This window comes from Ammospiza caudacuta, chromosome 15 (genome assembly GCF_027887145.1).
Source record: "Ammospiza caudacuta isolate bAmmCau1 chromosome 15, bAmmCau1.pri, whole genome shotgun sequence".
NCBI lineage: Eukaryota > Metazoa > Chordata > Aves > Passeriformes > Passerellidae > Ammospiza > Ammospiza caudacuta.
In genome coordinates, this window is record NC_080607.1 from 14,839,870 (window position 1) to 14,854,011 (window position 14,142).

Below are 14,142 nucleotides of genomic sequence, written 5' to 3' on the forward strand. Positions count from 1 at the left end.
GGAGAACCTTTCTCTCGGCTGCTTTCCTTGGGGAACAGCAGAGCCCCGGGAAGCGGGGCAGCCCCGACGGGACGGTGAGGGGCCGGAGCTGCGCTCCGAACGGCCGGAACGGGTGGGCTGCGAGCATCGCTGCATCCTCGGGGGGCCCTTGGGCCGATGGAGAAAGCCAGGGCAGGCCGGGGGCAGGCTGAGCTCCCCTTCCCCGTAAGGATGGGGTTTATGTGGAAACAGAACCGGAGCGCTCGCTCGGAGCAGAAACCACCCGCTCTCAGCATATCCCCGCCGGGAAGGTTTCGCTGCGTTCCCCGGCATCCCCCGGCGGCCCGGACCGGGGGGGCATCACCTCCAGCCGGGGTGTGGGAGCGAACCCCAAAAAGCAGCGGGGTTCGCAGAGCAGGGAGCCACCCCCAGCCCTCCCCGGGGGCGGGCGGACTCCTCCAGCCCCGCCGGCGGGCCCGGGGCGGTGCGGGCGCTCCGGGGGCCGCGTCTGCCCCCGCTCCGCCCGGCCCCGCGCCAGGGGGAGGCTGCAGGGGAGCCGCCGGGACTTATCCGGGACTTATCCCGTCCCCCCGTGCCGGGAGGCGCCCAATCCCGGCCGGACCGGGGCTGCCCCGCCGGCCGTCACGTGGGGCCGCCCGCACCGGGGCCGCCGTAAAGAGCCCGAGCCGGAGCCGCCGCCGCCACTTCCCCCCCGGGCGCAGCCAGGGACGCACCCGCGGGACACGGGGAGGCGACAGGGGGGACAGCGGGGGAGGGCGGCCCCTCTCTTCCAGCGGGTCCTGCTGGTTTGGTGGTTTTTTGTCCTGCCTCCCCCGCGAACTTCATTGTATTCTTTTTTATTATTATTACTTTATTTTGCTGGGATTTCCCTGGATGGTCTGAGCACAGCTCCATGCCCCCACGGCCATGCCCGGCTCCGCTCCACATGTGAGTACCTGTGCGGGCGGGATGCTCCGGCGGGGTTGGGCGGCTGCAGCCCTCCGTCGGCACGGAGAGGCCTGCCCGGGGGTTACTGCGCTTTTTAACGGGAAAGCGACAGCGCTGCTGGCTGGGGGACAACGGGGATGCTCCCGATCCTGGATCTCTGCCCAGATCAGTCGGGACCCCGCTCCCGCAGGGAACCCCGGGGGCCGCAGCCGGCCGCCTCCTCGCCAACAAGGCCCCGAGCTGCACTCCAGGCCCTGGTTTGGGAAAAAAAAAAAAAAAAAAAAAAAAAAAAAAAAAAAGGGACGGGAAGAGAAATACTATTGGGAAAAAAATTTAATTGTTGGAGTGTTTTTCCGGCCCGTTGGAGGTGACCAGGCGGGCGGCGGGGAGGGTGATGGTGCCGGAGAGGTCGCTGCCCATTCCAAGGAGGTTATTCCTCGCCGTGCCTCAGAGGAAAGTTTAAAGGAAAACGAAACAAAAGGGGGGGAAAATTACAAATTTCAGCCCCTGCTTGAGGCGGGGAAGAGGCGTTTTGGGCGGGGGAAAGGCCGGCGGGTGCCCGGTGTGTGCGGGGTCTCAGCGCGCCGCTCTCCGTTCTCCCTGCAGGTTCCTCTGAGTGAGCCCCGCGGGCCCTGAGCTGCCACCCCCGCCGAGGACGGACCATGTATCAGGGTCTGGCCCTCACCCCCAGCCATGGCCAGTCGGCTTATTCGCACGACTCCAGCAACTTCCTCCACTCGTCGGCCGGCTCGCCCGTCTACGTGCCCACCACGCGGGTGCCCTCCGTGCTGCAGACGCTGCCCTACCTGCAAGGCTGCGAGCCGCACCAGAGCCACCTGGGCAACGCCCCGGGCTGGGGGCAGAGCGGCGGCGAGCCCGCGGCGTTCAACGCGGGCAGCCCGCACCCGCCCTCGGGCTTCTCGTACTCGCACAGCCCCCCGGGCAGCAGCCCCTCGGGCCGCGACGGCGCCTACCAGGGGCCCCTGCTGCTGGGCGGCGGGGGCCGGGAGCAGTACGGCAACGCCTTGGTGCGCTCCGTTAACGGGTCCTACTCCAGCCCCTACCCCGCCTACGTGACCCCCGAGATACCGCCTTCCTGGACGGCCGGACACTTTGAGAGCAGCGTGCTGCACAGCCTGCAGACCAGGCAGGCGGCCTTGCCCGGCCGCAGGTCCACTTTTGGTAGGTCACCACAGTCCTTCAGAGACGTCTCGGGGAGCTGGGTGGGAGCCACCACCATCCCATACCCCATCCCAATCCCATACCCCATCCCGATCCCATACCCCATCCCGATCCCATGCCCCATCCCCACTCTCCATCCCATCCCCTCTCCGTGTCGGTGGCCCGGCCCCGGGATGAGCTGTCCCGCTGGCATCCCCGACGGGAGAGCGGAGGATGATTTTATCCAGGGATGGGGAGATGGTCCGGCAATGGGATATGTGCGGCTGACCCCGGGCAGAGGTGGGTAAGGGAGGGGGCAAAGAGCGCGTTTCAAAGCAGAGCAATTCCCCGCAGGACAGAGGAGCAGAGACCGTTCAAGCCCTTCCCTCCCCACCCCACCAGCACCCCCGCGATATCTCCTTCCCACAATATCGACTTTGTGCCTGTGCTTCAATACTTACCCTTGTGTTTAAATTAGCGGGGCAGATTTATAGCTCCCTCCCTTTTAAGTAATTTATTGTGGTAAATTAGTTTATATTTGAACAGACTCTCGGTCTCCTCATTTGCCTTCGCCCAAACAGGTCCGCAGCTGCATTGCTCTGCGGCCTTTGGGGAGACACCGAAAGGCGCTCAGGCGTTGAACAATAAACTTCAATTCCTTTGCACCCACGCCGAGAGTCCCCTTAAACCAAGCTCTGAGCAAATAAAGTTTCGGGCTTGATTTAACAGGACTCTCCGTGCACGGGTTTATAACCCCGGGGCACTCCACCATCCTCCTCCGGCTGTGGTTTGCAAAGTCCTTTAAAAGCCACTTCAAGATCTCAGCCGCGTTATCATCTTTACTGCGGTGAACCGAATTATCTTATCTTCACCCCAAGAACAAAGTTAGAGCAGGGATGGAGCCCCCTCCCCACCGAGCTCCGTCCCCGGCTCGGCTTTTCCTGCCTCGCCGGGCAGCGCTTGCTTTCCAGGGTTTCCCTTTGTGAAAATCCTTTGCATTGTGCGGGGAAAGATCGTCCTGCCGAGGGAGGTGATGCCTCAGAAATTTTTTATGCACTTTGAATTCGGTGCTTTAGGAGCCAGGATAGCGGCTGCCGTCCTCTCTGCCGTTTATTTTTGCTCTTGGATTGTGTAAACTCTCTCAAGTAGCCTAAAGTATTCTTTTTTCTTTTTTTTTTCCCTCCGTTTTTACCCCTTTTTTAAAAAAAATCAGTGAATTACTGCAGTATTTTTTTACCTTTCCTCTTTACGTGTTATTTCTATTTTCCATTTCCCTCCTTTTAAAGTTTTGCTCTTTTTCCTTTTTCTTTCCGTTGCATCATTATTAATCCGATCGAAGATTTTAAAAAAGTAATATAAAATATATTTTTCCTCTAAAGAAAAGAACAAGAAGAATAAATTATTTTTTTAAAAGAGGGGGAAAAAGCGGTCGGAACACAAAGACCGACTCTCAATTGAGAGGTGTCCCGATTTTGCTCGGGGCTGCCCGTTTGCCGCTGCGCCGTGCTCGGGGCAGGGATGTTCCGCGGTCGGTGATCTGTCGCTCCTTCCCTGGACTTTTTTTTTCTCGAAAAAGTGAAGAAGAGCCTCTCTAGCAGGAACTGTGGCCGCGGGAGGCCGGTGATGCTCTCTGGAGAGCCCGGGATGGTGCCAGCCCCGCATTTCTCTGCGGGCAGCTCAGAGCCTTCCCCGGCCGGGCCGTCCCCCCGGCCAGAGGCTGGGTGTGTTTCCTGATGGAAATCAGGAAAATCGCCCCGTTTTAGCCCGTCTCCCATTTATTTTTGCACCCCGGGGTAACACCGCACTGTCCCCCATCGCACTTCCCATCCCAGGGAGATCCCAGCCGCGTTCAGCCCTTCGGCGTCTTTCGGGGAAGGAATGGGGGAATAGGCGGGCTTTGAACAAAATATTAAAAGTTTAGGGTGTGGAGGAAATAAAGGGGTTTGGGTCACACTTTTAGGGTGGCGGTAACCCTCTCCGGAGTGGGATTTCCCCTGGTGTTGGGGCACAAGATTGGAGGATTTTCCCGCCGGGTCCCCGGGGTCACCCCGTGCTCTGGGGGTGCCCCTGCCCCTCTCACGGCTGCTGCTCGTTCCAGAGTACCTGGAGGAGTTCCCCGGGGACGGCCGCGAATGCGTCAACTGCGGAGCCATGTCCACCCCGCTCTGGAGGAAGGACGGCACCGGGCACTACCTGTGCAACGCCTGCGGGCTCTACCACAAAATGAACGGCATCAACCGGCCGCTCAAGCCGCAGAAGAGGCTGGTAAGAGAGGGAGACCCCAGGGGGATTCCCTGCTCCGCCCGGGGCTGGCTGGAGGGCAGGAGCTGGGGGTTGTTGGGGTCTCTGTGTTTGTGTTAGGCTCTGTTTGACCGCCTGTTCTCGCACAGATTAAATGCCAGGACACCCGTGTTGCAGCACAGAACCGGCTGGGGTCGGGGGAATGGGTGAAGCCAGAGGGATTTCTGCCCTGGCATGAGTGGTGGGCAGTGGAGACAGGGCTGAAGGGACTGGAGGGGTCCCAGAGCAGCACCAGAGCAGGAACAATCACTCTGTGGTTGGGACCCTGCAGGCTTCCCCTAGCTTTGTTCCTGCAGTGGATATTTTGCTTTATAATTCTATTATTATTATTATTGTTGTTGTTGTTGTTGCTATTACTATTACTATTACTATTACTATTACTATTATTATATTATTTTGTTTTTGTTATTATTATTTGCTAGTTCTCCATGCAGGCAGACACGGTCTAGGCAGAGCAGTTGAACAGGAGGCAGGGCTTGTTCTGAGCTGGCCCAGGGGGTTTGTGGCTGCTCACAATGGGAGCAGGATCCCCTGCTCCCCGCTGCCTTCACCCTCCTGCCTCAGGGGAAAATTTGGGGTTTGGCAGGTCCCACTTTCCCTGCTGGTTAAAGCATTAATTCCCTCTGTCACTGTAATATTGGGCTTCCTCCAATTGGGATCCCATGGTGAGAGAGGAAAGGCACATTCTTTTTTTATTTTTTTTGTGGAGTCGCTTTGGGATGTTTAAATTTGGTGGTAACAGTTTTGGTTTTAGAGCTTGTCATCAGACGCTGTCATTACAAACAGGATGTTTGCTGGAACTGGTCTGGGAAACAGCTGGGAGCTCCTTGGGCTTTCACTAGGGGTGTATTCCTGAAGTTATGTTTTGGTATTGTGAAACAAATTATTAGTAATAACCCAAAAGTAGCAAGTTCCTGTGTAAGAAAATCAGTCAGGAATAAAGAAAAAATTGAGATTGAGGAAGATGTTTCATTCTGATTTCGACCCTCGGAAATGTAGCTTGGATTTGCAAAATGAAATGAGTAGTAGCTCCATGGAAAATATTCCTGTTTTGTTCATCAAATTAAAATCAAGGCATTTTTATGTAATATTCAGCATTATCCAACAGGATTTGCCTGTCCCTCCAAAATCTTTCTGTCTCCTTACATGAGGTGACGTTAAATCTGAACCCCGGTCGCTCTGTGCCGCAATCCCAGAGTTGCGCCGCTGATTTCTTCTGGGCAAACACCACCTGTGCATACAGAGAGGTGCAAAGCAGTTCAAATCCAACTCTGCATTTCAGACTGGCATCCAAATGTGTCACTGGATGAATTTCTAGGTTTCTAGGGGATTTTTGAGCAGCTTTTCCCTGAGGGAATTGGAGACATCTCACTGCTATTCCGTATTTTATTTCGGCTCATGGGAAGAGACGCAGCCGTGCATTGCCTCATCTATAGCACCCATCAGGCATTTTTTAAACCAACATTTCAACAAAGTTTTCTGATGGAAAATGCTTGTTTGCAGAATTAAGACCGTTTCCCAGTGATGAGCAAATATAGTTGGGAATTACCAAAATACTTCCAAACTTTTTTATTATTTTGGCAATATATACAACACTGATAAAACTTAAATGAAAGAGCTGAGTTTTGTCCAGGGGAAGTATTTTGCTAGGGTTGAAATACTTGAGGGGATTTTGGTTTATGGATTAGAGAAGGGGATGCAATTTTGACTTTCCATTCTGACATTTTGAAACCTTGGGTTTTCCCAAGGATGTAAAATTTCCTGTTGCAACAAGTTCTGCTTTGTTGGTAAAAGAGGGATCTACTGGTGATGGGCAAGAGGGTTCCAGCTCTGGGAGCAGAGCAGTGACTGTAGGAACAGTAAAATCCATTTTCTCAGTGCAGTGAAATACAGACACAGGAAAAGAAAAAGGTTGCTTTCATCCTTTACGTTATGACCTTTGTCCTGTGAGTAGACACTGCTCTGGGAGTTATCCTGACTTCTGCTTTCACAAAGCAAAGTCCCCCAGAAGAGGACACAACACAGCCCAGATAACACTGGGGGAATGATGTCCTGCAGCTCAGCCTGCTCCTGCATGGGAGGGGGAGAGCAGCAGTCCTGTAGTTTCCAATTCATTTTTTGTTTCCTTTTTTTTGAGATAAGGGCAACATCCTCTAACTGCAGCAGGGGCAGTGCTCCAGCCTGTGTCTGGATTTTAAAGGCTGTGGCTCTCAGTAGAAAGGGTTTGTGTTAGAGGAGGATGGAGGCAGCACTTTATTTTGGGCAGCACCTTTTCTAGCCAAAGATTTTTGGTGTGTTTCACAAGATGATATCTTAGACCTAGTCTGAAAATCCAGATCACCTTTGAAATCAGGAGCAGCTGCAATTCCCCTGTTAGGTGAGGTTCTGCTCTCCACAGTGGAGCATGGGGGCAGATGCAGCTCAGCAGCCTCTGTCCTGTGCTCAGCAGCCTCACACCACCCAGAGCTGAAGGGCTAACCTGGAGCTGAATTATTCCAGCTTGGCTCAGAGAGTACATTTTCCACCTCAGCCCAGGAGGAATTTTTTTAGCCTGTCCTTTTTTATGGTTTGAAATGCCCAGTGGGCTTGGTGACACCTTGGGGAAGGTGGGGATGGGATGTATCACAGCCCTGGGGCAGTCCTAGAGCCATCTCATGGTGTTTGCCTTGGTTTTCTTCTGCCCCTCAGTTCTTCCTGCTCCCTCATCCCCCAAGGTGCAGGCTTGCCCGGAGCTGTAGGAACAAAGGCAAATCTTAGAGGATGCTGCTGCCTTTGCCTCTGAGCCTCTGAGTTCTCCACCTTCAGGAGTTGAGCCCAAGTATCTCAGCACACTTTGCTCTAATTTTCCCATAAACCACAGGCAGAGAAGCATTGATTAACTCTGAGGGTTCAGGGCCCTTTTTTCCCCCTGTGAAACCCAGTGGTTTCTTTTCCACGTTTGAAAAGGAGGTGAAGCAAAGTCCCTGACAGCTTGGTCTCCCTCAGAAGGACCCTCCCTGCTGGATTTGAATTTTTTTGGGCTCTCCAAGGAACTCTCACACACAGTTAATTCAATAGGCAGCAATTCACCATTCCTTGAGCTTATCAGCAGCACTTGGCTGTCAAGCCAGGTCTGTGAAGAGTTTTTGTTTGAGTGTATGGTGCATTTGTATAAATAAACACTGAGCACAATGTTGAAGTCAACAACTTCCTAACAAGGTCAGAATGGTACAAAGGCAGTGGGGTGGAGGCAGGCAGAAATGCATTTTCTTTCAAGAGAATTGCTGGGAAACCAGCAATAATGTATTGTACCCTGTCCTTCAGTGAGCCGCGGTAGCCTTGACTGTCTCTTGCTAAGCTGGCAGGTTGTGGTGAGGGGCAGGTTCTCATGGGGTTTCTGAGGTTTCAATTGCAATATTGGTGATGTAGGATGGTTTCTCCTCTCCCTGGCTTGGTGAGGAGCCAGCCTGCAGGGTGACGTTCAGGGTGGATAGAAGGCATTGTCACTGTCCCTGCAGGAAGGCCACCAGCAGGTTGTGACACAGTGCTGGCAGGGTGAGCAGAGCTCTGGCGAGGCTGGCATTGCCCTTGGGCCGCCAGAGCCACAGCTCCCATTGTCACCTCATCTGCAAGCAGCTGACAAAGCGTTCTGTGAAACAGAAAGAGGGAGGGACCTGTGGTAGCCCAGAAAATTTGAAACTTTCCAAAGTGCTTTGCACTGGTCTTTCCCCATCCGCAGGCGAGGACAGATTACAGCAGGCAGTTATCCAGGGCGGGGTGGCTCCAAATTCCCCTCCGTGCCCACAGCAGGAGTTGGACTTTAGAATCCTTGCACCCTCCAGGTGCTCCCATGGGAGCCGAGGTCCCTCCTGCTTGCAGGGAAGAGCAGCACAGCCCTGGCAGCTGAAAGGCTCCACAGGGCACTGTGTGGCTGCCCAGGATCTTGCTGTGACACCACGTCAGGGACAAAGATTGTTGTCTCATCCTCTGTGCCAGGCTTGTCAGCTCACACTTTGGGATATTTTTTTTTCCTGGTTATTTCTTGCAAGCCGAATGATTCCCAAAGTGGTGCCATTATTTGCAAATAGTTGCTGAGACGTCTTTGCTGAGCAACGAGAGAATCAAATCTAGGGCATGTCACTCGTGCCTCTTGGAATTCAAAGCTGATCTCTATTTGACTGCTAACCTTGTAAAAACATTTCATTTTTAATCCTCCTCTTCCCACCTCATTCGTTATATTGCTCAGTCAGGATATCAGGCAATAATGGAAAAATAAACAAACAGGGAGTTCTTTATTGCCTCCATCACCTTTTGTCTGCCTTTGAGCAGATTCAAAACTATTTTTCTGGTGGCTGAAGAACGTATTTAGACACCTGAATGTGGAGAGCCTGAGATATTACTTATGCCAGAGGTATCTTACACTTAGTGAGGTTTTTTATTAAAATAGTTTCAATAACTGGTGTTAAAATAGTTTCAATAACTGGTGTCACTTGAGGTGACAAGTCTGAAAAAGATAGATGTGAATTTTCCATTGGCTTTGGAGGGAAGTTGTCAGAAATTAGTTTGCTGCTTCTGCCAGAATATTTTCCTTCTCCATTTGGAATTATTAATGTTTAAGAGCCAGAAATCACTGCACTCACAAAATATGTCGTTAATTAACATCTGCAGGGTGTTTCTGCAGCCTGTAAGAGAACAGATTATCTGTGAGACTTAAAGAATATCCTCCCTGGTCTCACCATGGACCAGTTCAGTTTGGTTCTGCTCAGTTCAGCCAACTGATTCCAGTTGTCATAATCCAGAGATTAATACGGATGTTTCTAACTTTAGTGGTAGTTCTGAGTGCAGGAAAACAGAAGAGTTCACTTAAAGCATGAGTTTTTTTCATGCATTTAAAGCCCAGCTGGCATTTTCCATCTCTTTCTCCCTCTGAGTGGATGTCCTGGAGGCAAGTTCTCCATGCTCTGAGTCCTGATCATTTCCAGCAGATTTGTTGGAAGTTTGTGAAATGAGTTGCAAGGATATTTTCTAGGTTTATCAATCACAAAAAAAAAAAAAAAAAACAAAAAAAAACCCCCTCAACCTCCAAACAAAAACAAATTTCAAAAACTCAAACCAAACAAACACTTGCAAATTAGAGTGATCTCATTTGGATGTAATTTCTTTGATCTGAATTTGGCTCTTGCGCGTTGCACATTTTCCGGGAATATGGTGTGCTTGGAGATTTCATCTTGATATGAAGGGAAACTTCCCAGTTCATCACTCCTTGTGTGCACTCACGTGTTGGTTTGCTTGTTTTGAAGTCCTCCTCGAGACGTGCGGGCCTTTGTTGCACTAACTGCCGCACCACCAACACCACGCTGTGGAGGAGGAACGCCGAGGGCGAGCCCGTCTGCAACGCCTGCGGCTTGTACATGAAGCTCCACGGGGTGAGGAGCACATCCACGCCGGGAGGGACCCTCTGGGGTGTGGGATCACTGCCCTGCAGGGCTGGGATCAGCTCTGGAAGGACTGAGCCTCTAGACTGGGCCCAGCAGAGCCGTGCCACAGACCCATCTCCTTGGACAGTTTAAAGCGCAGTCGGCGCGGGTTCTCCAGGGTGAGGCATGCTGGAACGCTCTCAGCTTGTTCAGAGATGTGGGTGCTCCATCCCTGGAAGTGTGCAAGGCCTGGGGAAGTGGAAGGTATCCCTGCCTATGGCAGAGGAGCTGGAACTACATGATCTTTAAGATCCCTTCCAACCCAAACCGTCCTAGGATTCCATGAAATGAAAGCTTACCACGCTCCTGTAGCTGGAGGCTGAAGCTCCCAAACCCAGACTGAGCTAAGGAGCATATTCCTTTTCCATGTCCTAGTTAAGAATGTGTGAAGGAGGCTGAGGAGCCCACGTGGAGGCTGGCTGATAACATTTACCCACGGAGGATAGGAGCTGTTGGTGACATGTCACCAGCCCAAGAGGAGACTCCATCCCTCCATAAAGCCTGAAGCCCCCTTACCCCATTCCCTCTGAGCCCTGTAGGCTCTCACTCTGTCAGTGTAATTTAATGAGGCCCTGTCGCAAAGGTCACAAATAAATCAGGAAAAGAAAAATAGGAAATAAAGGGAAAAACAAAATTTGTGGGAAAGCCTTAGCTGTTAGGCTTATATATCTTCCAGCCAAGGCCTGATGCAGAGAAAAATAGCTCTTAGTGAAGGACAAGGACTTTAGGTGCTTTGCATGAGCTACAGCACAGAAATGGGAGAGCAACACATGTGGGAAGGAGCTGAATAAAATACAATATTAACGATTCCAAACTTTATGAATGTCAAGGTACCACGACCTCTGGCCATGAAAAAGGAAAGCATCCAGACGAGGAAAAGGAAGCCTAAAAACATTACCAAAGGCAAAGCCTCAACAGGTACAGTGCTGTTGTGATCCATCCTGGGGTCTTGGAGCACGGTTCACAATGTTTCCTCTTCTGCAGGAAATTATGATAATTAGAAAATAATGAGAATTTGTCCTTGGTGATTGCTTTAGATCTGGGGCCTGTATTTCTGCACAGACCTCGTGTGATAAGAAGATGCTCAGTGGGAAATCTCAGTGCTGTCATATTGTTGTGAGGTTCCTCTGGCCTGTGGGCACCTGGCTCCAGTGAGCAGTGCTCATGTGTGAGCAGATTTGGGCTAAATTGAGTAACGGGAACAAAACCACTGCCAAATTGTGAAAGGGTTGCTCCTCCTCCATCAGCATCAGCCTAATACAAAGTCTTTTCTGACGCAGATGTGTTAGAAAGAAAACAGTAGAGTTGTGCTCTGAGATGTCATGGTTGCTGTTAAAATATAATTTTTTTTAAAGCAGATTTGCACCTACATTGCTTCACTGCCCTCTTCCAATTGTCTTCCAGGATCCACGACTTCGGCCACAAACTCCCCTTCTTCCATCACCACCTCAGACAGCACGGTCACTTTAAAGTCAGAGCCCAGCACAACCTCACAGTACCCTGGACAAACCATCGTGTCGGTGTCCCAGGTAAGGGACAGGGCCACAGCCATCTCCTGCTGGGGTGGGACATCCACACACCCCCATGGCTGCTCTGCTGGGGGGCCTTGATGAGGCGAAGCAATTAATTCATTGCATTGTGGCCACCAGCCTGCTGGGCTTCCTCAGGCTGAGGAAAGCAGGGAGCATGAGCTCCCAAGATGCTGTGGATGAGAAAGGTCTCCAGCCTGTTGGTTTCCCATGGGATCTTTCTTGCTGCAGTGGAGAACTGGGGTGTCCAAGCTCTGCTGTGCCTTCAGTGCAGAGCTGAGGTTGATTCCCATCTCCCACCATGAAAGCACAACTCTGCTGAGTTGATGAGATCAGCCCAGGGTGGAATCCCCTGTAGCTCCCAAGAAAAGGCTCCCTGGGCATGGGTTACCTGCACTTTTTAGCCCTGAGGTGCTCAGTGATCACAGAGCTGTGATCTGTCAAAGGCCCCAATTCTGTCCCAAGCTTTTCTTAGGAGCTGGTTGCTATTCCACCTTGATATAGGAAGAAAAAGGCTCTAAATCCACCAACACATCAGAATTTTGTGGCCCAGCACTATCTTTATGCTGAGTTTAATCTCTCCCTGAGCTGGACATGTGTATATGGAGAGGAAGCTCAGCCCCAGCACCCAAGGTCCTAGTGCAGCGCTGGTTACACCATGTAGGGTGGGGTTTTTGTTTGAAACCAGGAAATCTGGTTTGTGCTGTGGTCTGAAAAAATATGCACACACCTAAAGATCTCCAAACTGGACATATTTAATCAATTAATAAATGCAGATGGGCCCTGGAATGCCTCCTCCTTGCCTGGTCATTTTACTTGCAGGGACCATCCTGCCTAGCTCTGGACTGCTCTGAAGGGAATTTTAGCATCAGGGATAACCCACCTGCTGCCACATTTCTCTTCACAGAGAAAAGCAAGGCACAATCCTTCCCAAGAATATTTCTGTGTTTCACGTTTCACCTCAGAGAAAGAAGAAAACTATTCTCATCATTTGCTGTGCTTGTGTTGTGCCAAAGTAAAATGCAATATGGAAACTGTTTACCCAAAGTGATGGGGTTTTGTTTCCTTGGCCTGTCTGGGCCAGGTGCGTGTGTGTGTGTGTGTGTGTGTGTGTGTGTGTGTGTGTGTGTGTGAGTCGGGACTGTCAGGCGACAGTCAAAAAATTCTGTGCAGTGTGTGCAGCTGGGTGCTTGGCAGATTCAGTTTAGATGAAATATGACAGAGTGTAATATAATATAGAATATAGAATATAGAATATAGAATATAGAATAATATGATACAATATTATACTATATGATATATATAATATAATAATAGAAGAATAGAATAGAATAGAATGGAATATAGAATAATATAATAGAATATAGAATATAATGTAATATAACATAATACTATATTGTGCTATATTATTATATTAAAATAATATAACATAATTATATAATAATATAATATAACAATATTATATTATTATATTGTATTACAGAATAGAATAGAAAATAATAGAATATAATATAGAATAATAGAATATATTTTAGAATAATAGAATATAATATAATGTAAAATATAATATTCAACTTTCTGATAAAATAGAGTCAGGTACATCATTCTCTCCCCTCGCCGAGGCTGCCTACGCACACCACACCCACCCTGTTCCCAACCCACCCCAGTGCTCCCTGTGCCCCATGAACCCTGCCCAGTGGCCGGTGCCAGCCCTGCTAACCCCTCTCTTCCCTCGGGGCAGGCGCAGAGCCAGTCGGACGAGGCGCTGCCCGGCGAGTTCAAGTTCGAGCCCGAGGATTACAGCTTCTCTGGGGGCAGCATGGCCCCGCAGCCCGGGCTGAGCGTGCCCCTCCGGCAGGACTCCTGGTGTGCCCTGGCTCTGGCCTAGGAGCCACCAGCACCCACAGAGAGCCTTGGGACCAACCTTTGTGGCTGTGTGACGGGCAGGAGAGCAGCTGCCCCAGCGCCCCGCACTGAGGAGCATCCAGCAGAGCCACAGGACAGGTTTCTCTTGGAGGATGCCCTTGGGAAACGCCAGCTGGATGGGGCTGGGATGGCCCCACTGTGGCACCAGGTCCCCAAAAACTCATCCTTCCCCAAGGCTGGAGCATCCGTTTTCCTGGGGAAAGCCTTCCTCCTCTGAGATGAAACCAGCAAATAAATGCATCCCAGAATCTGTTTATTCGCAGTGATTTCTCCCTCCTATGACTCCACTGTGTGCAATTTATTCCACTTCCCAATAAAAGACTGTAATAACATGGCACCAAATAACTTAATTTTATTAAAATGTAAGCTACGTGGCCTGCCTTATGTTTTATTGGCCACAACAGGAAGAAAAGAGAGAGAGGAAAAACAAAGAATGGTTGTTTTAAACATTTACTGTTTTATATTAAAAACAATCATCTCTATAGAGTGTTAGCTTCTGAAGCGTTTCGCGTATCAACACTGAGCTGATGAGTCATACATGAAATAAACACGCTGCTCTTCCCTTTCCAGCTCCAAACAAAGAGGGTTTTATTATTATTTTAGGCAAAAGACATGACAAAAATGGTCAAAACCTCCCAATAATAAAAGAATACTAAAATGCTGGGTTTTTCTTTTGTATTTCCTGATTGGTTTTGATGTTGCCAAGTGTAAGCATTAGAAAATCAGAAGTTAGTCATCCAAAACTTTAAAAAAAGGCTTGAGGGACTGAAAAATAAGGGGTTTGTTGGAGGTGTAATTGTTTGAATCCAGTTTTGGGGATGTTTTGAGTGGAAGATTTCCAG

General features: G+C 50.5%; 1 protein-coding gene across 1 annotated transcript; it reads left to right on the forward strand.

The window, feature by feature from the left end:
• The first annotated feature begins 698 nt into the window (after window positions 1–698).
• On the forward strand, window positions 699–13,929 carry GATA5 (GATA binding protein 5). The gene is made up of 7 exons (XM_058814756.1): window positions 699–927; window positions 1,534–2,109; window positions 4,187–4,353; window positions 9,669–9,794; window positions 10,676–10,763; window positions 11,250–11,374; window positions 13,116–13,929. The coding sequence occupies exons 2-7, from the start codon at window positions 1,590–1,592 to the stop codon at window positions 13,260–13,262; spliced, it is 1,173 nt and encodes a 390-aa protein (XP_058670739.1). The 5' UTR covers window positions 699–927; window positions 1,534–1,589; the 3' UTR covers window positions 13,263–13,929.
• The last annotated feature ends 213 nt before the right edge of the window (window positions 13,930–14,142 follow it).